The 23,557-nt window shown below is 42.8% G+C and overlaps 1 protein-coding gene and 1 long non-coding RNA gene across 22 annotated transcripts in view; one reads left to right on the top strand and one right to left on the bottom strand.

The window, feature by feature from the left end:
• The window catches only part of KIAA1217 (sickle tail protein homolog), a 733,798-nt gene that overhangs the window by 687,078 nt on the left and 23,163 nt on the right, over positions 1-23,557 (top strand). For all 21 annotated transcript variants that reach the window (XM_038529783.1, XM_038529780.1, XM_038529782.1 and 18 more), the window contains 3 exons: positions 473-522; positions 6,560-6,726; positions 19,070-19,245. In XM_038529783.1, the coding sequence (XP_038385711.1) occupies positions 473-522; positions 6,560-6,726; positions 19,070-19,245 (393 nt within the window). The remainder of the gene's footprint in view (positions 1-472; positions 523-6,559; positions 6,727-19,069; positions 19,246-23,557) is intronic.
• Positions 9-9,889, bottom strand: LOC111091293. Its single transcript, XR_005355171.1, has 4 exons — positions 9,576-9,889; positions 7,306-8,842; positions 2,499-2,907; positions 9-883 (listed from the first exon to the last, which is right to left on the bottom strand). It is a non-coding gene; the product is annotated as an uncharacterized LOC111091293 (long non-coding RNA).

The following is a 23,557-nucleotide window of genomic DNA, read 5'->3' as shown; positions in this document are numbered from 1 at the left end:
ATCTGTTTCTCTTTAATCATTAAGATAATTCATTCATTGAAATTCGTTTTCTTGTAATCATTTCAAGGCTGAAAATATTACCATCTCTATGAATCATGGTTTGTTTGTTTGTTTTTCCTTCTTGTAATTCTTGGCCGAAGGTCACACTTTGGCCCAAGAAGGGGAAATGGGCTTCCCAGTGCATGTGGCTTCATGGACCACTGCGCAGTGCCTGCAAGTGCCATCCACTTGTCTCCACGTCCACCTCATTTGAAAGTCATGAGCGCTGCTCAGCTGCATTCCACCAGCAGTGTCAGATGCACACCTGGGAAGCCTCTTCCATCCCGGCCAATAGTGATGCTGATGCTAAAATGCCCTCATTGCTTGATACCATCACTAGCTGCTGCTAATTGCTTCGAATAGTGAATGGAAGGGGGAAAAAAATGGAGGCTTTTGAAAACTGTATAGCTGACTCTCTTTTTCTTTTATTCAGCGAGAAAATGATGAAAACCACAGCCAGTAAGAGCCACACGGATAGTGCAGGTAAGTGTTCTTTGGAGCCTCCAAGGGCTGCCTTTGATTAGCTTTGGCTGGTTTCAGAGCATTTAATCTTCCTCTAGGACACCTAATTGGTGTGATTTCAGAGGCTTTCTGGATAACCCCACCACACTGTCCCTGCTTAATGCTGAAACTCCAGATTAGTCATTAATTAATTTGGAGGGGGGTGTGTGTGGCCTAAACTCTTCTTGTCCTCTCCTCTCCATTCAGCCTTTATTCATTCATTCACTCTTCTTTCATTTATTCCTGTATATGGCCCTACATCCAAAAAATATATATGTGTCTGTCACTGGGCAGGGACAATGGGCATCATTTGGATAAGGCTGCCTCCCTGGAATTCTTAAGCCTGTGGGGAAAACAGATACAGAACAAGTAATTATGAGCACAGGGTGAATGTTTAACCAACAGATCTAGCCTAGACCAAGACATTGCCCTGAGGAAGTAACACAGGCTGAGGCACAAAGGATGAATGGGACTTAGGTGAGTGAGGAGAGAGGAGAGCCACTGGGGAGAGGGGGAGGAATTGTGCAAATGCTGTGGTAAGGAATTTAAATAGTATTCTAAGTGCAAAGTGAAGCCATTGGAAGGTTTTACAGTGAGGAAGGACCTCAGCTCAACTACAGAATGGGAATGGACCAGAAGGGTGCCAGTGGTCAAGGTGGAAGAGAAGGTATGCTCGTACCAGGGCCAGCTTTTTAAATGCTGGCATCCCCCAGAAGAAACCCCAATTATATTCCCAGTGGAGTTCACCAATATCCAGGTATATTTGATGTCTATCTTATACCGCAAGCTCAAGGTGGGCCTCCTCTCAAGAATAGGAGATCTTCCCTTGTATTGGATTAGAAATCAAAATCATTACCAGGGACATGTTCAGCTACTGAATTACACAGGAAGCATGTGACCAGTTGGTGTAACCCCTAATTTGGGGAAGCCACAGAGTGTTGGGCAGCATGGTAGAGTGGATAGGGCTTGGGACTACAGTTGAGACATCTGCTAGACCTGGTTCCACCCTAGCTAAGTTTGGGCAGTTCAGCTTTAAAACTATCAAGGCGGGGCGTCCAGCATTTCCAATCCTCATGAGATTTGTTGGCTTTCTTAGAAATTAATCAGTGACCTTGGCAGCAGCCAGAGAATTATTTCGCAGAAATTGCTAAACTTGTCTTCAGGCTAGCTGCCAGTTTGTTTGGAAGACGTTGATTCGTTCATTTATTTTCTCATCTATTATGAACTCAAGAGGGAAAAAGGAATCTATTTGAACTCAGAAAAACAGACAGTGGAATGGCGGTCAGCAGGGGCGGAAGGTTGGGAGAAATCTGGAGGGTATTGGGTCAAAACTACCAACTTCCAATTACAAGATGAACAAGTTTTGGGGAAATCTAATGTACCTCGTTGTGATTATAGGGAACAATTCCTAACTATATACTTGGAAGTTGCCAAGAGAGTAGGTCTTAAATGTTCTCACCACAAAAAGGAAATGGCAATTATGGGACATATGATGGATGTGTGAGCTAACACTATGGTAATAATCATATTGTAATATGTAAGTATATCAAATCAATACATAGTGCATCTGAAAGTTACACAATGTTTTGTGTCAATTATGTGTCAGTGAAGCTGAGGAGAATAGAGAATGTCTACTGAGAACAACCTTCCATGCCTCTGGATTCTATTCTAGGAAATAAGTGCCTGATACCATTGTTCTAATCAAGATGCTCAGGCTCTTTTATACTCTCCTTTTATTCCTTTTCACTTTTGCTAACATCATCATCATCATCATCATGGGAAACACCTTAGTGTGTGTTTCCCATGGACCAGGCACTGTCCTGAGTGCTTTCCATGCCCAAACTCATTAGCTCCCCATGCATCTTCAGAGGATGGATCCCGTTGTTATTTCCATGTTCCCAATGAGAAGACTAAACACGTGTCCGCACATCCAACACACACCCACATGGTCCACCCACCTGTCATTTTAGCTCATTCTTTGGTGTTGAGGTGCCCTCGTCTCTTTAAAGATATGTAGGCTGTTTCATCTCTTTGGTGTGAAAAAAATTTGTAAGTGTCTCTATTGGGGCGAGGAGAAAGAAGCAGGTGTAATATCCTTGGGATGCAGTTGCCAGGGTGGAATCAGTAGGTCCAGAGGGATGAACATGGGTAGCACTGGCAACAGATCAGTTTTCTCCTCCGTGAGGCTGAGCCAGTTCACGATGGCACCGACAACTGCACATGCATTGTTGCCTGCATCTCTGCGGAGTTTGGTCTCTCTCATTCTCCTGTGTCAAGGCTAGATGTGGTCCACAGGGCTTCGGTTGCCATAGCAGCCTTGTACAGTGCACAAAATGTATTAATTCTTCCAGAATCCTAGGAAGTAAGCTACAAGACAAAAAACGTCATCCTTCTGTAGACAAGTACACGGAATTATAGAGAAGTCAGGGAGCTCTTTTGGCCAAGGGTGAATAAAAAAGGGAAAACCAGATTTCCTGTTGCTTTAGGAAGATTGGGTTTATGGCAGCTGTAAGAGAACAGAGGAATCCTTTCATTTTGAAGACATATCATGCATCTTCTGTTGTATATTATATCATTTTGCACGCATAATCCCGTAAGGAAGATGTTAGCCACACCGCTACAGGAGGCACAGCCAGTCCTGCCAGTTCCCAAGCCTGTGTTCTTTCTGTCCTGACAGGATACATTAAATTCACATCAAATTTGCATTAATAAGATTCCTATTACAATGTACTTGACCTAAGGCAGATCTGGTAGGAGAGAGGGGGAAGGGCGAAGTGCGGAGAAGGGAGTGAGGTTGTGCAGACTTGTCTGGGAGTGTTGGGAGCAGAAAGCAAGCACCTCCCATGTGGGTGTGGAGAGCACATCCCAGGCCCAGTGCCCCTCGTCTGAAGGGGAACTCATTTGACACTCAGGGTTCCCACCTACCAAATCCAGCTCCATCCATAGATTCTGGGGCCCCTGCCTCTAGGTCTCAGGCTATTGCTGCCAGCCTCAGCTTTTCCACTTGCTGACCCTCCAAGGGGAGGAGGGGAGCCTGGCAGAGGCTGCCCCTGCCCACTCTGCCCAGAGAAATAATAGTTACAGTTAGCCAGAGCGGGGATTCTCTGTGTGCCAGACATTGGGATAAGCAGTTCACATGTGTTTGTTCCATTATCCTACACAATAGCCCATTTACCCATTTTACAGATAAGGAAACTGAGAAAGATGTCACCTTACCTACCCGAGGTCACAAAACTAGGAAGTGGGTACTGAGAACAATTTCCAGGATTCTCGTTTAAATCATTGAGTGGGTAATACTGCCACTGGTTAAAATTAGACCTACAGGGACAGAAAGAAGTTTAGGGAAGATGAAGAGAAATAATGAATTTGACCTGCTTGCAGAAGAGCCCTGGAGCAATGCAAAGGTATTGGTATGCGCTTCCTAGAGGAGAGGAGAAGCTTCCTAGGAAAACATACCAGGATTTAAAGGATTGACTGAGGAAGAAGGAAGTGAGTGATAAAGCCCAGCATCACACCACAGAGGTGTCATGTCAGCCCAGCATCTGTTGGGTGGACACCTGACCACTGGCCATCTTAGAATGAGCCATCCAATGAATGAATCATGGAGTTAGAAATTAGATTTAGTGGATTAGGTTATAGGTGAAGAAATTTTACAAGTCAGTGTAGATTCTATAAAAACATTTGGTGGCAAAGGATACTTTCTACAACTGATGATCAGCATTCAACTCTAATAGATGGTGTGTCAACTCTGGCCCCTCCTCCATGCGGGAGACAGGTAAGGTGCTCTGGTGCCCTCACTGTGTTAGGGAGGAGAGGAGATGTAGAAGGAATGAATGTGTGCCTTCCTTTGGCTAAAGAATAGCAGAACAGTTCTTTAATACCAAATGGGAGGTAGCCAGCTACTAGCTAGCACTGTGTCGTTTTCATTGGAGAAATACCTTGATGGTATCATTTGCCGTGCACGTGATGTATGGTGTCAGTGTGTGTTTGCACGTGCATGTGTGTATACATGCATGTGTGTTGGTGTGCACATGTGCCTATGCTTGTGGGCGTGGAGTGACGCTAAAGTAACCAAACTGAATGTAAAAAAAACTTCTAATTCATTATGATCACCCTCAGAATACTCAGCTTTGAAGGTGCTTGTTAATTCTGACACGCTGGTGTTATCGGAAATGTCACTAGATGTTCTTTTTACTGAAGACCTTCATAGTTGGAGAATGTTCTTTGGAACAGTTGCAGAGATGGCAAATCTTGCTCTGCGGAGGATGATTTCGATTTGACCAAAAGTTGGTCATCACCGTGACCGGTGATGATAAGAATGGCCCGCTAGCTTGTACAAATAACAAACAGCTCTTTGTCTGTCCAACTGGGATTCCTTTGGAAATCCTTAAAATGCTTTTGGTTCTGCCCTCCTGACTTCCCCAAGGGGGCCGTGAGAGGGCTGGGAAGCTGGTTCTGGAGGGTGAGGAACTTGGTGTGCCATCAGCTCTCATTGACATTGCAGAGGGCAAGCAGAAGGACAGCTGTGAGCACTCCCTCGCTCACTGGCATGCCATCTAGCCATCTAGCCCCTGGCAGCCGCTCCACCAAGGCTTGCAGGGCTGTATGTGCAAGGAAGGATTCCCCTGGTTTGCTGAGCCCAGATGGAAGGAGAGGCCACTGTGCTGTATCCACTTCAGAGTATGCAAAGCAGCAACAGGGTTTGGTCCTGGAAGGCCTGCCCAGCCTACTGCAAACCCTCCAATTTGTCCTTTACAGAAAAGAGAGTTAACCAGAAGAGGGTGTGTGTGCGTGCATATGTGGTGTGAACTCAGTCTACTCTGTAGGCCTCTTCCGGAGAACTGCATTGTCCTATAAAAACAATAGCACTTCCTTTTGATTCCTGTACCTTGCTGATCCTGTAAGTGCGACTTGGGATCCTTTTGGAAGCATTTTCCGAAGCACACTTGGTCAAATCAGGCCCTTTCCAGATGGACTTAAAAATCCATGTGGCTTAAGTTGGACCCAAGGAGCACAAGTATGTGGCAGCTAGAAAACTAATTAGGAAGAGTTTTTTTCTGCTAACTTTTTTGATTCCTCTCCTAGAGAATTTTTGAACAATGCCTGATTTTTCTCACTAAAGGAGATGTGAGCAGAAGTCCTGCTTCTTTGGATCCGCAAACCTGAAGGGATTCATGAGAGTACCCTGTTCTTATTACTTGCCCCTTGGTGACTGGGTAAATCTGCCCAGAACTAAGTGCATGTTCTCAGGATACATTTGCCTGCAGGAAGTAGTCATGTAAGCACCCTGTGTTAGGTCCCAGAATTTTAAAAAATATTTATCTGGGGACCCCTGGGTGGCGCAGCGGTTTGGTGCCTGCCTTTGGCCCAGGGCGCGATCCTGGAGACCTGGGATCGAATCCCACATCGGGCTCCCGGTGCATGGAGCCTGCTTCTCCCTCTGCCTGTGTCTCTGCCTCTCATTCTCTCTCTCTCTCTCTCTCTGTGTGACTATCATAAATAAATAAAAATTAAAAAAAATAAAAAATAAAAAATATTTATCTATTATAAGATTATAGATATTCACTATGCAGATTTAAAAATAAAAAAGTGCTAATAAAAAAATTTAAGAACTCAGGGTGCCTGGATGGCTCAGTCAGTTGGGTAACTGATCCTTGATTGATTCTTGATCTCAGCTCAGGTCCCAACCTCACAGTCATGAGTTCAAGCCCTGCATTGGGCTCCACATCCAGAGTAGAGCCTACTGAAAAAAAAAATTGTACATACTGCTCTGCGATCTGCCTTCTAGAATGTGACATATACAGACTACAAACTATAATTTTGCATGAATGTTCCATAATTTAGACCCAGTTTGTTTGTTTGTTTGTTTGTTTGTTTATTGCCATTTAGAGGACCAACATAATTTAAAATTTTTTTCATACTGAAGGAGTTACCAGTAATCTGTATTGGGATGGGACTCAGAGCCTTGACTTTCCTTTCTGGGATGGTTCTTAGGTTTTTGGCTCCTCTTTTCTCCTAGGAACGCTCCATGTTTCTGGAGGGAAGACTCTCAGTGCTCTGGAGTCCTCCGGGCCACCCAGCCAGCCCCTGCCTGCCAGCACCTCGGCCATCCACATGAGCCTGCTCGACATGAGGCGGAATGTGGCTGAACTCAGGCTCCAGCTCCAGCAGATGCGACAGCTCCAGGTACCGACCAAATTTTGTGTGGACGATGTCCTCTGTCTTCGTTCCCCAAAGTCAGTTTTCTCCTCCCTGATCACCTCTGACATCCCTAGCCCCTCAGCACCTTCCTGGCGCTCTCTCTACCCTTTGTTCCCAAGAGCTAATTGAAGACCTGAAGAGTAGCCCCATAAAGGCATGGTTTTCTCTCTCACACACATAAAATTGGTCTGGAGCCTCCCACTGCAACTTGAGTCAATCTATAACCACTTCTTGAAGCTAGGCATGCTTTTACACATGAAAAAACCATTAAACATCTGTTTTTTGGAGGAGAGCTGGGAAGAGCAAAGCCTGTGGAGCATTCTAATAGCCAGTTAAGACTTCCTGCTTACAGTGTTTCGGCTCCTTGCCCCTCCTCAGTGAGAAGGCGCAGAGGTGTGACAGGCTGCACGCTGTTTTTGCAAGGAACCAGCATGTATTTAGAAATGTGAGTTTAGACTAGAAGATGAATTCATAAGATGAATTCAGAGAAGTCATAGTGGAAGATTTGTTGAGAAACACATCTGCATTTTATTTGGATAGGGTGTCCCATAATGGTTTCCTTACCTTTGTCCGTTGTTCAGGAATCTATGAACTATGTAGGATTTGAAGGGGGTGGGGGATGACCCTTTGTGTCACTAATCTTGGTGAATCCGTCCCATCAATCCGATGAAGCACACAAATGTATTGTGTGGTTCTGAGTATAAGGAGTTGGGGTTGGGCATTTCTTTGAGATGGCTTTATGAGACCTTTATGAGATGCTTCCTGTGTCAGCCTCAGGCCCCCCTACCTTGATGGGAGGTTGATCATCGAGGATGTAGTGCTGGCTTAGACTACCCCCAGGCATCTTCCCTGACTTCAGGAAGCTTATAATCTAAACAGCGGGGCGTCTTCAGCTCTCACATCTGAGCTGGTGCCACAGCTTCTCTCTCCTTTCAGCTCACTTGTGGCCTGAGCCCTACATTTGTCACCACCTCATTAAAGCTGAGATGGTGATTTCCTCTCACCCTCCACGTACAAGCAGAACAAACAGAAAGGCAGCAGCTTGAGAGCCCTGACCTGGGGCCTCCACCGTGAATCATGAGCGCTATCAGGACAGACCACATTGCTCGGTGTTCAGGTCCCCAGAGGCTACTGTGTCTCCCAGGCCACGTCCCAGATCTTTTAGACAGCCCACGCAGAGCCATCTCGGGGCTCTTCTGAATCATCACCTGCCACCTTTTCCCCACCTTTCACCTTTCCTTCTCCTTGGTTTGCAGTTTCAAAGACACGTTGCGGTGAAGGGGAGTGTACGGGTTGGGCCGAGGGTGTGTGCTGCGGTGACAAAGTCCAGTGTCCGTGGGGTGCGGGCAGTAACTTAACAAGTGAAGTGGAGGTGGGGCAGTGATGAGTTGGCCTTTCCTCAAAGATGGTCACCACTCTCGGCTCCAGCCACTTCTCAACCTGACACAATTCGAGGCTAGTGGTGTTCGGGAAACAGAGGTTTTATGTGACATTTTTGTATTCATTCTAAAAAAGGTTGGAAAGTAATTAAAAACCAGTCATTTAGTACTCAGCAGGCCAAATGACAAATGTGCAGGCCGGGGATGGGTCTGTCCCATGGCAGGTTCTTCCCTGGGAGTTTTGGAGGGGACACCCCTTCTCCCATGGCTCCTGCCTTCTAATGCCACCTGCTGGCTGTGTGGAAATGATCACTCCTCACTGGACCCTTCCAAGAAAAAAATTCCTAAATATCATTTGTGCTCTTTCCCAAGTGAACATTTGTTGGTATGGGTAAGGGGTGGGGTTGCTTTAGCTTGAGCACCATGCTTCCTCTGAAGTGTGGCACATTTCATGTGGAGGCTGATGTGCGTGGCTGTGGCATCACTCTGGGCTTGTTTGGTTTTCTGGCCAGCTAAGGATGGGAGTCCCCACAACCCGCCACGCCTCCATGGGAACCTTGAACCGTGAGAGCTGAGTTTCCAAATCCTAGCTCCTCAAGAAATGCAGTTCTTCAGTTGAGGTCTGGGAATGCTATTGCCATAGGATTGCTCAGCCTCTTTGGCTTTGAGGGTGTAAAGAAGAGTGAGCCGATGTGCTCTCGAGATTTGAAGTTTGTTGAGGCCTGAAGAGCAGATGCATAGGGAAAAATTAAACATTTTGCTTCCCAACCTGATGGCTATTGTTTCTTTGCATTGTGTCTTTGCATTTCCTGTGTCCCCATCAGCTTTCCAGCCTGTCAGTCCTCTGTCTTACTTTCAGTCAGGGGAGTCTATCTACTTAAGACAAAAACAATTTAGAGTAATTAACCCATCTCGGCACCAGTTCTCCTTTAGCATATGTATTAATACACCAGAAAAGAAGTGCAACCCCAAAGTGATTATAAGTCCAATAATGGAACTATCATTAGAGATATACGAAACTCCGTAGAATAGTCTCCAAAGAACAAAAATTGAATTAGAAATTCAAATGTTCTTTGAACTGTGTTATAAAATAGTGAAACTGAATGAAATCTTTTGTGCTTGGCAACCGGCTCCAGTAATTAGATAATTACATCACTGGAAAATCCTAGACTGTAGAGCATATCCTATTTGAGCATTTTATTTTCAGAATTGATGGATTATTCTCAGAAATAGAAATTGGATGAGGACACAGTGGGATGGGTAGTTTAAATAGAGCAAAAAGAATGTCAAGGGAGGCAAAAAGAGCCTAAGCAAAAGATGAAGAAGACCACTAAAACTCTTTTCATGCAATTCCCTCCTCTCCAATTTCACATGAATTATTGGTCTAAGAGAGTGGTTCTCAATCCTAGCTACCTATTAGAATCCCCCCCTGAGGCCTTAACAAAATATCAGTACCTGAATACCACTGCCAGAGTCTGACTTCATTGGTGTGAACAAGACCCGGCGCTGGTGATTCTAGAATGCTCTGAGGTAAGAACTATTGCACGTGGGTATTATGAATGCTCAGTCCATTTAGACACCTCTTGGAAATATCAAGGTCTCAGTCAACTATCACAAGGGTGAAACAGAAACAGATAAACCTACCACCCTGTAAGTGTGCAAGACACACCCGATGACTTCAAAGCCCTGACTTCAAATGAGGCACCCCATTCACAGTAGCTAATAGAATGTTTTGTCTACTTAGTTATAAAAACTACAAGAGCTATATGGAACTTCTATGTTGTCATGTCCCCATTCTAAGGTAACAGTTGGGTCAATTCTTAGATGGCAACAATGGACAAAGGAACAGATGAAGATCTTGTACCTAATAATTGCTTCCTTCAGAAGATAATTATCTTTGTCCATTACCTATTCTGGTGTGATTTAGAAAAAGCTTACTTTTCCTAAATGATGAGCTACATGTTTTTTTTTTTTCCAAAATGCCACAGTACTTGGATTTTCCCAAAGTAATTCTACATCCACCAAAGAGATTGCAGTTCTTCTGTTTCTCTCTGTGGGCTGAAGGAAGAGATAAGTTTCTAGAAGATATGGTACAAGTTCTGTGAGGGCTACATGAGATTTGGCCTAAAGAGAGAATGGAGATGTCCACTTCTCTAATTCCCACAATTTTCCTGCCTTGGTTCCCTTTTCCTTATTGTGCCCCCTGATAAACTTTTACAAAATGGGGTTATTCTGAACTTAATGTTCTATTCTTAAGACAACTGAGGATTTACTATGCTATCCTAAGAGAGAAAGGAGGTAAAATACCAACATAAAAAAAAAAAAAAAAAACTAGCAGTACACAGAGACCTTGTATTTGAAATGATAAAATTCAATACAGTTATTTTAAGGTGCCTTTTTAAATAAGATAGTGCCTTATAGAAATGTGCCAGAGTATCATTTATCTTTTGACATCCCCCCCAAAAAATGATCATGTGACTATGCATCCCTATGCTGAGCAGATCTATTTTTCCTTACTGGGAAGAAATAATTAATGGAACTAGTCAGGGTTTGACAATTAGGCTGCCATACAATGCACCAAGCCTAGATAGACCTTCACACAGAGGCTATCTAAGATGGGGAGTCATCTCCCAGATAACATGTGGTTGTGACTAGGCATCTTATACATTGTTCCCTATAGCCTGGGGAACTTAACAAGATAGTCAGGAATCACTCTGGAGTCTGGCTATCATCATGAAACTCCTTGATTTACAGTACAACCACTATTAAGTGTCACTGCTGGACAGAAAATCAGTCTCACTATATGACACTGTTGGCTGGACTGATAGATTTTACCTAAGAAATTAGGATTCAATATGTGAGGTGGATGCCCATTTTGAGGTGGGTGGAATTAGTTTTAGGTGGTTTCCTAGTCCTGGATGTTGATAAAGACAACTTACTTGATTTAAGTAAATATTTAATGGCCAACAACATTATTTCTGAGCATTTTTATAAAAATGTTAAGGCATAGCATTTAAAATAAATTTATGTTTCCAGAATAAGTGGGTAATTTTAACTGTACTTACCTTCCCACTGTTGACAATTAGAACACTGAAAAAAATTTTAAATATGTGTGAAACAACTATTTCCCAATATTGGATAACAGACAACACAGGATTGTAATCCTTAGGAGTATAGAAGCAAAGGAAGTGAAACCTACACCTGACTCAGCTTTCTGCCTGGCAACACTTTTCAGATCATCATGTAGAAAGGAATGACCCAAGCAGAACACTGATGGTCTAACTCAGGAGATAAAATGAAAGTTTAGAGAGCTGAAACACCTAGAATTTGTGGAGTAGAATACCAAATAAGAGGAAGCTCTGCAGAGAGAAGCCTATATAATATAATCTATGGTCTGTCATTGAATAATAAGCCAAGCATGTGTTGTGTGAAAGACCACCAAGCCAGGCAAAAACAAAATGGGAGGCTCTAAGCTAAAAAATCCCCAGAGCTCACACAGGGCTGGGTACCTTGACAAGCAAGAGTAAAGAGGCTTCATTGATCACCTCGGGCATTCAGTGGAGATCAAAGAAGAACTATGTTCCTGTCTTGGGGATAAACTGGTCCCAGAGTAAAGGCTACCCTAGATTCACCATAACAAAGCTGAAAAGAGTAACTCAACCATCTGCCAGAGCAACTCCACCTGTAATGGAAAACAAAATCTGGAACTGCCTGTCCAGCACTCAATCAAAAATTACTAGACATGTGAAGAAAAATCAGCAAAGACTAATGACAAGAACAGCAGCAAGGACTTGAAGATAGCTATAATAATTATTCTCAAGATTTAAAGAAAAATATGAACACAATGAGACAAGAAATGGAAAGAAACAAAAAATGGATCTACGTGTAACTTTCAAGGCTGAAAAACAATATCTAAATGGACTTTATAGAAGATTTATTACTGGTAAAACAAAATATCAGTTAACTTGAAAACATAGCAGTAGAAGCTGTTCATACTGAAATATAAAGAAAAAAAGATTGAAGAAAATGAATCAAACCTTAATGATTTGTGGAACAATATTAAGTGGTCCAGAGGAAAAGCATAAAATATTAGAAGAAATAATGGCTGGAGTTATTCTAAATATGATGAAAGCTGTAAATCCACAGACCAAAGAAGTTCAATAAACCCCTGGGGGAAGAAAAGGAATTAATAGAAAAGTTTTATAGGCAGCCAGAAGTTGGCAGGGAAAGGACACCTTACTTACAGGGAAATATAAATAAGAATTAACACCAACTTCTCACCAGAGACAAAAGTTAAGTCTGGAAACAATGGAATAATGACATCTTTACAGCATTGAAAGGGGAAAAAAACTCTTCAGAAAATAGAGGACACTAAAAAAAATAAAAAATAAAATAAAATAAATAAAAAAAAAACAAACAAAAAAAAAGAAAATAGAGGACACTTCTCAACTGGCTTTATGAATCTAGCATTACCCTAAGAGCAAAACCAGTCAAAGATATTATAAGAAAAGAAAATATAGACCAATATCCCTCAGGAGAACATATGTAACAAATCCTTAACAAAATATTAGCAATTGAATCCAGCAATATATAAAAAGGATAACATATTATCCTGGTTTTTATCCCGGGAATGCAAGATTATTGTAATATGAAAAAAAGAATCCACATATTTGATCTTATTAAGGTAATAAAGGAAAAAAATCATACCATTTCATTAAATACAGAAAAAAAACCGTGACAAAATTCATTGCTAATGTTAAGAACATTTAACAATCTAGTAGAAGGATGCTTAATCTGGTAAAGGATGTCTGAAAAACCTACAGAAACATAGCTAATGGTGCAGTGCTACACACATTTTCCATAAAATCAGAAATCAGCAAGGAAGGCTGCTTTCACTTCTACTGAATACTGTACTGAATGAAGATCCTAGCCAGTGGAATAAGGCTCAAAAAAGAGAGAAAAGGCATCCCTATAGGAAAGGAAAATTGGCTTTACTCACAAATGGCATGGTTGCCTATGTATAGCATCAAAGGACTACAAAAAGTTGCCACCAGAAATAAATGAATTAAAGCAAGTTCACCAGAATCAAGTCAATATGCAAACATACAAAGATGTGTTAGCACATACAACATAAATCCATGTAGTTGATTATCCATACAAATGGAGTACCACTCTGCATTAACAAAAATGAACTACTGAAACACATACAAGATCATACTGGATCTCAAAAACTATATACTGAAGGGAAGAAGCCATACCCTAAGGATTACCTACTGTGTAATTTCACGTATATGTCCCTGTAGAACACAAAGAACCCATTTATAGGGACACAGAACAGACTCGTGGTTTCTTTGGGCTGGAGTTTGGGGGGACTAGTTGCAAAGGGTCATGAAGGAGTTTTGTGCATTTAAAATGGGTATATTTCATTTGTAAACTATACTTTAATAGACGGGGTTTTTAATTTTATTTTTTAAAGGTTTTTTATTTATTCATCTGAGAGAGAGAGCATGAGCAGAAGGAGAGGGAGAGAGGGAGTGGGAGAAGCAGACCCCCCACCCCCACTACTGGGCAGGGAGCCCAACATGGGACTTGATCTCAGGACTCCAGGATCATGACCCAAGCTGAAGGCAGACGCTCAACCAACTGAGCCACCCAGGCGCCCCAATAGAAGGTTTTTCAAGTTAATTAAAATGTAGGCATCCTTGCTAAGCAAAAATAAAATGTAATGATATGAACTGCTAATGACTAATTCATTTAAAGCATTTGGAGAGAGATGTTTATCTACATCTTGCCTCAGCTTAGCACTTCACGCGCTGCTGGGATGAACAGGGGAGTCCTGTGTCCTGGGGACCATGGCGGGAACACCAGGCAGGAGGGTGGGGGGCTCGAGGAAAGTAGAAGGAAAACCTGTGCTCACACTTATTCCTTCACAATTAACCCATCATTTTCCGGGTGCCAGCACCGTGCTATGGAAAATCCCCTCTCTGTTCCCTCCAGCTGGCTCTGGGAAGCCCCTCTTTCCAGAAGGAGGATCATATAACCTGGAACTCCAGGTGAAAACCCTGTTCAAGTGGAATAATTTATGCAATCTGCCATATTACCAGTCGCATAACTTGAATATTATGTGAGGTTGTGTTCTCCTGCGACACCTGTGGGCTTCTGAGTAATGTCCTATTGAAATTTATTGTACAGCAGCTATGTGTTCGGTGCCCACTGCGTGTCAGAAACTGTGCTTGTGGCTGAGAATAACACAGACATGTCCCTGCCTTGTCAGAGGAGCCACTTGGGATGGTTGAACAAACTGGGTTGAATTCAAAACACTCGGTTCTTATCCTGATTCTGCCCTTAATTATGGAGTGACCCTGAACAAGCCACTTAACCTCTCAGGGCTTCACTTTTCTCATCTTCCAAATTTCAATTTTAAGAATTTTAAATATTCCAGTAATAATTTCCAGTGTGATAGCCACTGTTAATACCCACTGCTAATGGGACCATTTTTTGGGAGCTTGTCTGTGAGATTTGGTGGGAGGGATTCAGCACAGAGGGCTGTGCCACACAGCTTGTGGCACAGTGACATCATCTATCCTTTTGGGAATCCTTTGCTTAGGCCATAATGCTTATCCCCAGTGGCACATAAGAATCATCTGAGAAGTTGAAAGAACTCCCAATGCCCAAGCTGCACAGTAGACCAATTAAATCAGAATCTCTCGGGGGGATAGGACCCAGGTGCCAGTCACTTTTCAACACACCTAATCATCTGTTTATTTATCCTTTGCCTACCTGTGACCCCTCTTCCCTGCACCCCTTTGAAATAAGTAGCTCCATGGGATTTGTCACATGGCATTGAATTTGAGCACGCCATTTTGATTGCTGGCAGTGTTGCTGTGGGCATTCAGCGATTACTACTGTCAGAAGGTCAGGGCATGAGAGTTGAGCCCAAGGCATATCTGAGCCTATGGGTCAGTCCATACATCTACCATCTAGGAAGGAATTTCACATTGTCCTTTGTTCATTATTATCAGCATTACTACTTAAATCATGTATTTATCAATATTTATGGAGCACCTGCTGTGAGCAGCCCTGTGTCCTGGAGGCTGTGGAGAGCAAAAATTAACGACATAGGGGTAATTGCAGGTGCAAAGTCCCTGTGGCAGAAAGGAGCCTAGCCAGTCAGAAGAACAGAAAGGACGCCTGTGTTGCTACAGCAGGGATTGCCGACTGCCTGTAATGTGAGAAAAGTGGTGATTTGGAGAAGGGCCAGACTTCCCTGTGCCTTGTGGGCAGAGCTGTAGCTACAGAGAACATGGGAGGAACTTATCCTCCATGCATTGTTTCCATTCGTGGTGACTTTGAGCAATATACTGACTGTAAGACCACAATAAAAAGACACTATTAGCCAAAGCAATGAGGGCATAATTATGAGTCATTCAGAGGGGATAACCCAAGAGTAGTACATTTGCATTTGGTTCCCTTCCAGACAAAACTGCAAGCCCCACCCCTGGGGCCAGGTTTGTGCCAGACACTGTTATAAGCACTTTATGCCCTCACTGAATCTCCATTACCAGCCTATGAGATATGAATGACTATTGCCCTTTTCATGGATACACAGAGAGATTAATAAGTTGCCCGCAGTCACATGGCTGCTAAGTGGTAAAACTAGAAATTGAACCCAGGCAATCTCTTTCTGGATGGCCAGTTAATCAGTACAGAGCTGATGTTGGAACATGATGATGGCTCTGCTTGTTGGCTCATGTTGGAATGTTTTATCTTTATTTAGCAAAACCGGAAGACAGGATGGGTTTTGAGTTGAAGGTAACATGGCAGATGGCATTTGCATGAAGACATCACTCCCATGTGGTGATACACAGTAATTGTATTACAGTCCATGAACCAGAAAACAAAACAAAACAAAAAAAACAGTAACAGCCAACTGAAATTTCAGGGAAACTTTAGGTATTATATGATAGGTATAACACTACTGTCTTTGAGGCTGATGGAATAAATTCACTTGATGGATGTGCTATCATAAAACTGTCCTGCCCCAAAGATATACTTAATATAGGACTTGGAAAAAGGCTAAGTGTTTGACTAGATTCTTATGAAGCCAGATGCAAACCACACGTTTTCTACTCTCTGGGGTAAGAAACAAGAGTGCTCTGGAAACTATATGGAAAATTATATGGATATTGTGATATTATGCATGCAAGCAGCCCACATAAAATCCAGGCAAAAACAGTAAATTGCCAAGAGCCTTGAGGTCATCTGAAATCATTATCATTGCAACCATCAACACTGAGTACTAAGTTTTAGTGGTCTGTGATTACATGATATTTGGTATGTGGATCTATGTAAATAAGAAGGACACTCTTATTCTCTTTTTTTTAATTTTTTTTAATTTATTTATGATAGTCACACAGAGAAAGAGAGAGAGAGAGAGAGAGGCAGAGACACAGGCAGAGGGAGAAGCAGGCTCCATGCACCAGGAGCCCGACGTGGGATTCGATCCCGGGTCTTCAGGATCGCGCCCTGGGCCAAAGGCAGGTGCCAAACCGCTGCGCCACCCAGGGATCCCACTCTTATTCTCTTTTAACTGATACACTGAAATAGTCCATAGCCAAATCAACATTTGTTGAGTATCTATTCCATATCAAGCAGTATCTCCTTTCGCCCTCAGACTAGCTCTGCTAAGGGAAATGAATCCTCATCCTTAAAGATAAGGAAACAGAGACCAAGTGAGTCTAAGTAACATGCCAAAGTTTCACAGTAGCCAGGTTGGTATTTGATCCAAAGTGGAACCACAAAAGACCCTGAATAGTCCAAAGCAATCTTTAGAAAGAGCAAAGCTAGAGGCATCATACTTCCCAATTTCAAAATATATTACAAAGCTATAATAATCAACATAGTATGGTATTGGCATAAAAACAGACACATAGATCAATGGAACATAAGAGGGAGCCCAGAAATATGGTCCTACACATATATAATCAATTACTTTATGAAAAAGGAGCCAAGAATATTACAATGAGGAAAGAATAGTCTCTTTGATAAGTGGTGCTAGGAAAACTGGACAGCCTCATGCAAAAGAATGACACTGGACCATCATGTTACACCAAACACAAAAATTAACTCTAAAATGGATTTAGGACTGGAACATAAGGCCTGAAACCATGAAATTCCTAGAAAAAAAAAAACATAGGCAGTAAGCTTTTTGACATAGGTCTTGGCAATGAATTTTTGAAACTAACACCAAAGGGAAAAGCAACAAAGAAGAAATAAACAAATGGAACTACCTCAAAGTGAACAGCTTCTACGTAGTAAATGAGACCATCAACAAAATGAAAAGGCAACCTACTGAATGGGACAAAATATTGGCAAATCATATTTTTGATAAGAGGTTAATATCCAGAGTATGTATAACTCAATACCAAAACCCCCAAGCAATCCAATTTTTTTAAATGGAGGGATCTGAATAGATATTTTTCCAAAGAAGACATAGATGACCAACAGGTACATGAAAAGATACTCAACTCTGTTAATCATCAGGGAAATGCAAATGAAAACCACAATGAGATACCTCTCACACCTGTGAGAATGACCAGTATCAAAAAGACAGGAATGTGGAGAAAAAGGAACCCTCATATGCTGTTGGTGGGATGGTAAATTGGTGCAGCCACTGTGGAAAACAACATGGAGGTCTCTCAGAAAATAAAATTAGAACCACCATGTAATCCAGTAATTCCACTTCTGAGTATTTATCTAAAGAAAACAAAAACAGTAACTCAAAAAGATATATGCACACCCATGTTCATTGCTGCACTGTTTACAATAGCCAAAATATGGAAACAAGAGTGTCCATCAGTGGATGAATGGTCAATAATATTGTCATGACGTTGTACTGGGTTGAGCATTGAATGTATAGGATTCTTGAATCACTGTGTTCTACACCTGAAAGTAATATAACATTGTATGTCAACTATACTTCAATAATAAAAACTTAAAAATAAAAATAAAACGAAGTGCACATCTACAATGGAATATTGTCTGGCCATAAAAAATGAAATGAAATCTTACCATTTGTGAGACTATGGTTGGGCGTTGAGGGCATAATGCTAAAGTGAAATGAGTCAGAGAAAGACAAATCCCATATGACCTCTTTTATATGTGGAATAAAAAAAAAAAACTCAGATACAGAGAATAGATTGGTGGTTGCGAGAGGAAGGGGTGTGAGAAATGGGTGAAGGGGGTCAAAGGTTAAAAAAAGCCTTTAAGATATAAAAGACCAAGTAATAAGGGTATTTCAGGCACCATGATGGGAGGATGACAGGGTAGGCAGGAAGACCTATTTCGGTGCAGGGAATGCCTATCCTAACGTTACAGATGTTATTCTCCGAGCACCATAAGCCATATTCCTAAAGGCTCCATTCTTGCAGCTGACATCTTGAACAGGGAAAGAGAAAGTGATGTTTCCAAGGTCACTTGGGCTCAAGGAGGGAGGGGTGTTGGGGCCACTGGATTTTTCATTATCACACGTTCAAGTTTGTGTTTCAATTTGAGGCTTGCAAACGATTCCCAGGCGCATCTACCAAGCCATTAAAAAAAATAAAAATGTGCTTGGTTCCAAAGCTGATGCTTTCAGCTGCTCCCTGTAAAAACATGTCAATGAGAGTTTATGCCTGTTGTCCAAGATGCGCTGACCAGAGTAAGAAAAGGCTCCTATTTTTTTGCAGACACAGACACGAAAGTCTGGTTGTCAGTTGGCAGCTAAACCTCAGATGTTGGTTGCAGTAGCAATATTATATACAATCTTCACTTCCTTCCCTTCCTCACTGAAATAAATATTCAGCTGCAGGGCTGTTTACCCAGACCCGCTTCTGAAGACTGTCAGGCAGGCGGTTGCCGCGATGTCAGTAAGGCAGAGCCAATTGAGGCTGATTTCTTTTATTCGACAGCTGCAGAACCAGGAGCTGCTGAGGGCGATGATGAAGAAGGCTGAGCTGGAAATCAGTGGCAAAGTGATGGAAACCATGAAGAGGCTGGAGGACCCCGTACAGCGCCAGCGTGTCCTGGTAGAACAGGACCGGCAAAAATACCTACATGAAGAGGAGAGGATCGTCAAGAAGCTGTGGTGAGTGCCAGGCACCTGTTGCGTGTTTAGCCGTGTCACCCCAAAAAGGACCCTGTCCTCGCCAACGAGGAGGCCCTTCCTAATGGTGCTCTCTCCCACTCTCTTTATTGAGCACCTGCTGTGTGCAAGGTAGACTTCTGTGGTTCTGGGTGTCCGTGGACTCTAAGCACTCCTCCCACCAGACCCAGAAAGTTCAACCGTGCTCGCCTCTTTAAAAGCCAGAGCACCACACTCCTTCGTAGGGCTCAGCAACACATCAAATTAATGGAAGCAAGTGGCAAAACCCAATGATAAATGGGAAGGCTGCCTTTAATCTCAATAAATGAATACTAATAGCCAAAATAATGGTGTTAAAATTATCTTCCTATTATTCAGTTGTAGTTAAAAGCACAAAAGAAGAATTTAAATGTAAAGTATGTCTGATCCAGGAATGAAAGATGCCTCCTTGAATGTTATCAATCTTCTATGAGGTTCTTATTGAAAGCATCTATCAAGTTCCACTATTGAAATGAGCAGTTTTATTACTCCCAAGTCACTAGGGCAGGCACATCTTTTATGGTAATATGTGTTTTGTTATGCAATGAAGATTTATCATAGAATGAATTTCACCTTCTAGTATAAGGAATAGTGATTTTTCTAGGTTCTCCTACTATTGGTAAATCTCTTCTTAAATCTCCCAAATTGGGACTATAAAGATGCAACTTTCAAATTCTTCAGATGAGCAGAAAAGACCAAAAGTCTCCATGATGGAAAGTGTTATTTTCTATCACCTATTTGATACTTAAGCTTGTATCACCTCAGATGCCAACCCAGTGTGTCTAATTAAAAATAGAATATCCCTCTCAGTAGCAGTCCGGGATGGGAGGGGGAGGGAATCAGTTAAAGTTCTTTTTTCCTAAAAAATTGAGTTTGACCACTGTTCACCGACATCTCAATTGCTTCTAAAATTTTATGTAGTTACTGACTCTGTAGACATTTCATCACCCACTGTGAAGCAATAAGGCTGTTGTTTGTCTGAAATGTTTTTGTAGCAGCCAGTTGTCCAAAATCTAGGTATTAAGATTCTTCTTGAAAACTTCTTTAAAAATACGTAGGCTTTTAAGAATATTTTCTAAGTTTTCCAACTGAATGTTGAAAAAGTAAATTTTCTTCTTTTAAAAATTATGTTTCTTGATTAGCTGAGGTATGTTTTGCTTCTGGCTTAGAAAAGGCATCTTTAATGTCAATACTACCCTGAGTCTAGTAACCCAGCCCAAGAGTGAGACAGGAAGGGGAACAGGGAGCGTATCGTGGGAGGACTCTGTGGGTGGGCTGCACATGAATGAAACGTGCCCAGGGCACACGAGGAACTCCAATCTGGCAAAGCAGAACATATGAGTGTGCATATAGCACAAAATGGGTGACTCACGAGTGCCAGGTGAACCTACAAGAAGGAGAGATTCTTTTGGGCCCCAGGGATCAAGAAAACTTAACCGGAAATTAGTTATTTTTCATATGACCCCAGACCATGAGCAGTGCCATGTGTCGTAGGGTCTCACAGATGGTTTGTTAAATGGAACCAAGATGGCCTGGAGGACAGGCCATCAGTGGAGGCTCGTGGGGGTGGGGAGGCTCCCAGGCAGAGGAACCCTGTGAGGCAGGAAGGGGCAAGGTGTTGTGGGAGAATTGGGAGTCATCCACTTTGGTGGGAGAGTGGGGTACAAGGTACTAGATCATGTCTCCTATCTGGGTAATGCCATTGCCACCTGCTTGGTGACTGCCCATATCTCAGACCACACTCACGCCCGGCAGGCCCGCTCGATGTCTGCGGGGTCTTTGTTGAACAGAAACCCGAATCCCTGGCTTTTCATGAAAGCTTTTGGGTCCAACTCCAGATTCAGAACTTCCCTGGGCGAAGCTTAAGAATGTGCACTTCACAAAGCTTCAGGGGAAATTCTGAAGTGTCTTCACATCTGACAGTTACTGCGGCCTGATGAGGAGGCCACTGAAGCTTTCTGCTTTAAGGACGTAGCAAAGTCGGAGCTGTATTTCAGAAAGGTCCCTCTGGTGATCACGTGCGGGATAACGGAGGAGGAAACGTCGCTGTCAGGGAAACCCTATTGGAAGTGCTCTGAACAGTCCGGTCAAAAGTCATTAAGGTCTGAATCAAGGAGTAGAAATAGGAATGAGAAGAGAAATCAAATGAAATGGACTGATTAGAGGGATCAGAGTAGGGAGAGAGAGTGAGTTACAAAAGACAGCCAGAAATTTCAACTCTGGAACATTAGGAAAGCAGTTCTTCTCCCCTGTCACTCCCCAGCCTTCTCCTTATGAGCACACACGTGTGTGTGCGCACACACGCAGACACACACACACTGGAAAGTATGTTCCTTTGGGCATCGTGAGAGGGTTAAGTTACTGGTGAGCCATTCAGTTGGCAGAGAAATGAAATTTAAGTCTAGAACTGTGGAGAGAAATTCAATCAAGATCCTTTCTCTTTGGTGGGTTTCTACTTGGAATTAATAATTGAGCTTCTAATAATAGAGGAAATACTTTTCAACAGATTTGATGCTTCCTTTTAACTAAGGTAGAATGAAAAGAAACACACAAATAGAATGGATTTACATGTAAACCACAGCATCTGTGAACATCTGGCATTCCTTTGAGCAGAGTTCGCATCTCAAAGTCATATTGATTACGTAATATTGAAAATGTTTTCAGCATTCATTTTAGCTCCCCGATCTCTGTTACATTTTGAATGAACAAAAGCTATCTGACTGCTTTATAACAGATGTCATAAACATATGAACGGAAGTGACATTGTTGTATCCAATAATATCAATACACTTTCATGTATGTTCCTTGATTGACAAAGGAAAAGCTGTGACATTTAAGGGTCTCCTGTGTGCAGAGTTATGAAATCCAAGAGGCATGCTGTGTAGAAGAGATTAAAATAGAATTTTAGGCAGACTGCCTTTGGGTCAGATGATAGCTTCTAGGAGGATTCATTGCAGCCTGGCAGGCTTGTGGATTGTTAATGGAACCGTGATAACATTTGGGTCTTAGCTCTTCTCTCAAAACTCAGAAGGGCTGGACAGTGTGTCCCGTCTGCCACGAAAATATTTCAGTTTGGTGATGAAATGGAAAATAACTTTTCCCCACACAGGTGCCATATTTAGAACTCTTATAAGGAGTGGCACACGCTCTCTCCTCAGGGATGTGGTTGCTGTAGGAAGTTTCCTGTGGCGGGTTGGGGGGGCCTCATATAACACTGGGTACCTTTCCATAGTTTGCAAATGTGGACAGGGAGCAGGTGAGGCTTTCCCCTTTGGTGTTGAAGTTGCATCATTTCATCTGAAAGGATCATGGTTTTAGTCCATTTTCTATCATAGAATGAGAGACATCACCAAAAACCCCATCCCACTTCAGTATGGTGGATGAAGTTTGCCCCATGGTCCTTGTTAAACATACATAGATAGCATCCTGCCGAATCCCTCCCGCAGGGCCGAGCCACCCATCATTCTGCGCACCCACGTAGTGGGGAGGGTCCTGGCAGGCCATGGTTTTGTAGATCACTGGTGTCTTCTCTCACTCTTCCGGCTGCTTCAAGCCCTGCCTGCACCAGCAGGTGGAATGCTGTTCACCTGCTGCCACCTAGTGGTTCTTCATCTCTCAACATCCTTTTCCTCCGCCTTCTTTAAGAAAGGTTTTCTGTTGTCAGATTCAGATTTACAGACAACTGAAGTGACACAAACGTGTGTTTAGGATGGGGCTATTAATGTGCCCAGGGGACGGGATGTTGTTAGTTGGTTGGTTTGGTTGGTTGGTTGGTTTACATCTTGAAGCGGAAGACCTTAATTTAGTTCTGTTGGAACTCCAGCAGTACCATAGGGGATGTGTTTGTGTGTGCACATGTGTGTGTGTTTCTCTCACTCCCTCTCTCTTAGAGACACATATCAGAAATCAGAACTGTGATCATTTTTCCTCTGCAGCTTAGAGCGGAAAGTCAGTCCTTATCAATGATATCATCAGTGTAAACCAGAGGTTCTCGATCAGGGGCAAATCTGTGCTCCTCCCCACCCCTCCCCGCCTCTTCCTTCCCCGGGGACATTGTACCAATGTCTGGACACATCCTTGTTTCTCACAGGCTGGGGGTGGGTGCCCTGAGCATCTAGTGTGTAGAGGGCAGGGGTGCTGCTGGACACCCTACGATGTACAGCACAGGAGCCTACAAGAAAGAATTAAACAGCCCCAAATATCAAGTTCCAAGTTGAGAGAGCTGCTATAAACCAGTGGGACCCCCTCTTTCTGCCCCGCGATAGTGTGCACACCC

Source organism: Canis lupus, chromosome 2, assembly GCF_011100685.1.
Source record: "Canis lupus familiaris isolate Mischka breed German Shepherd chromosome 2, alternate assembly UU_Cfam_GSD_1.0, whole genome shotgun sequence".
Classification (NCBI taxonomy): domain Eukaryota; kingdom Metazoa; phylum Chordata; class Mammalia; order Carnivora; family Canidae; genus Canis; species Canis lupus.
Note: the sequence above shows the minus strand (reverse complement) of the source record. Positions and strands in the feature narration are given on the sequence as shown.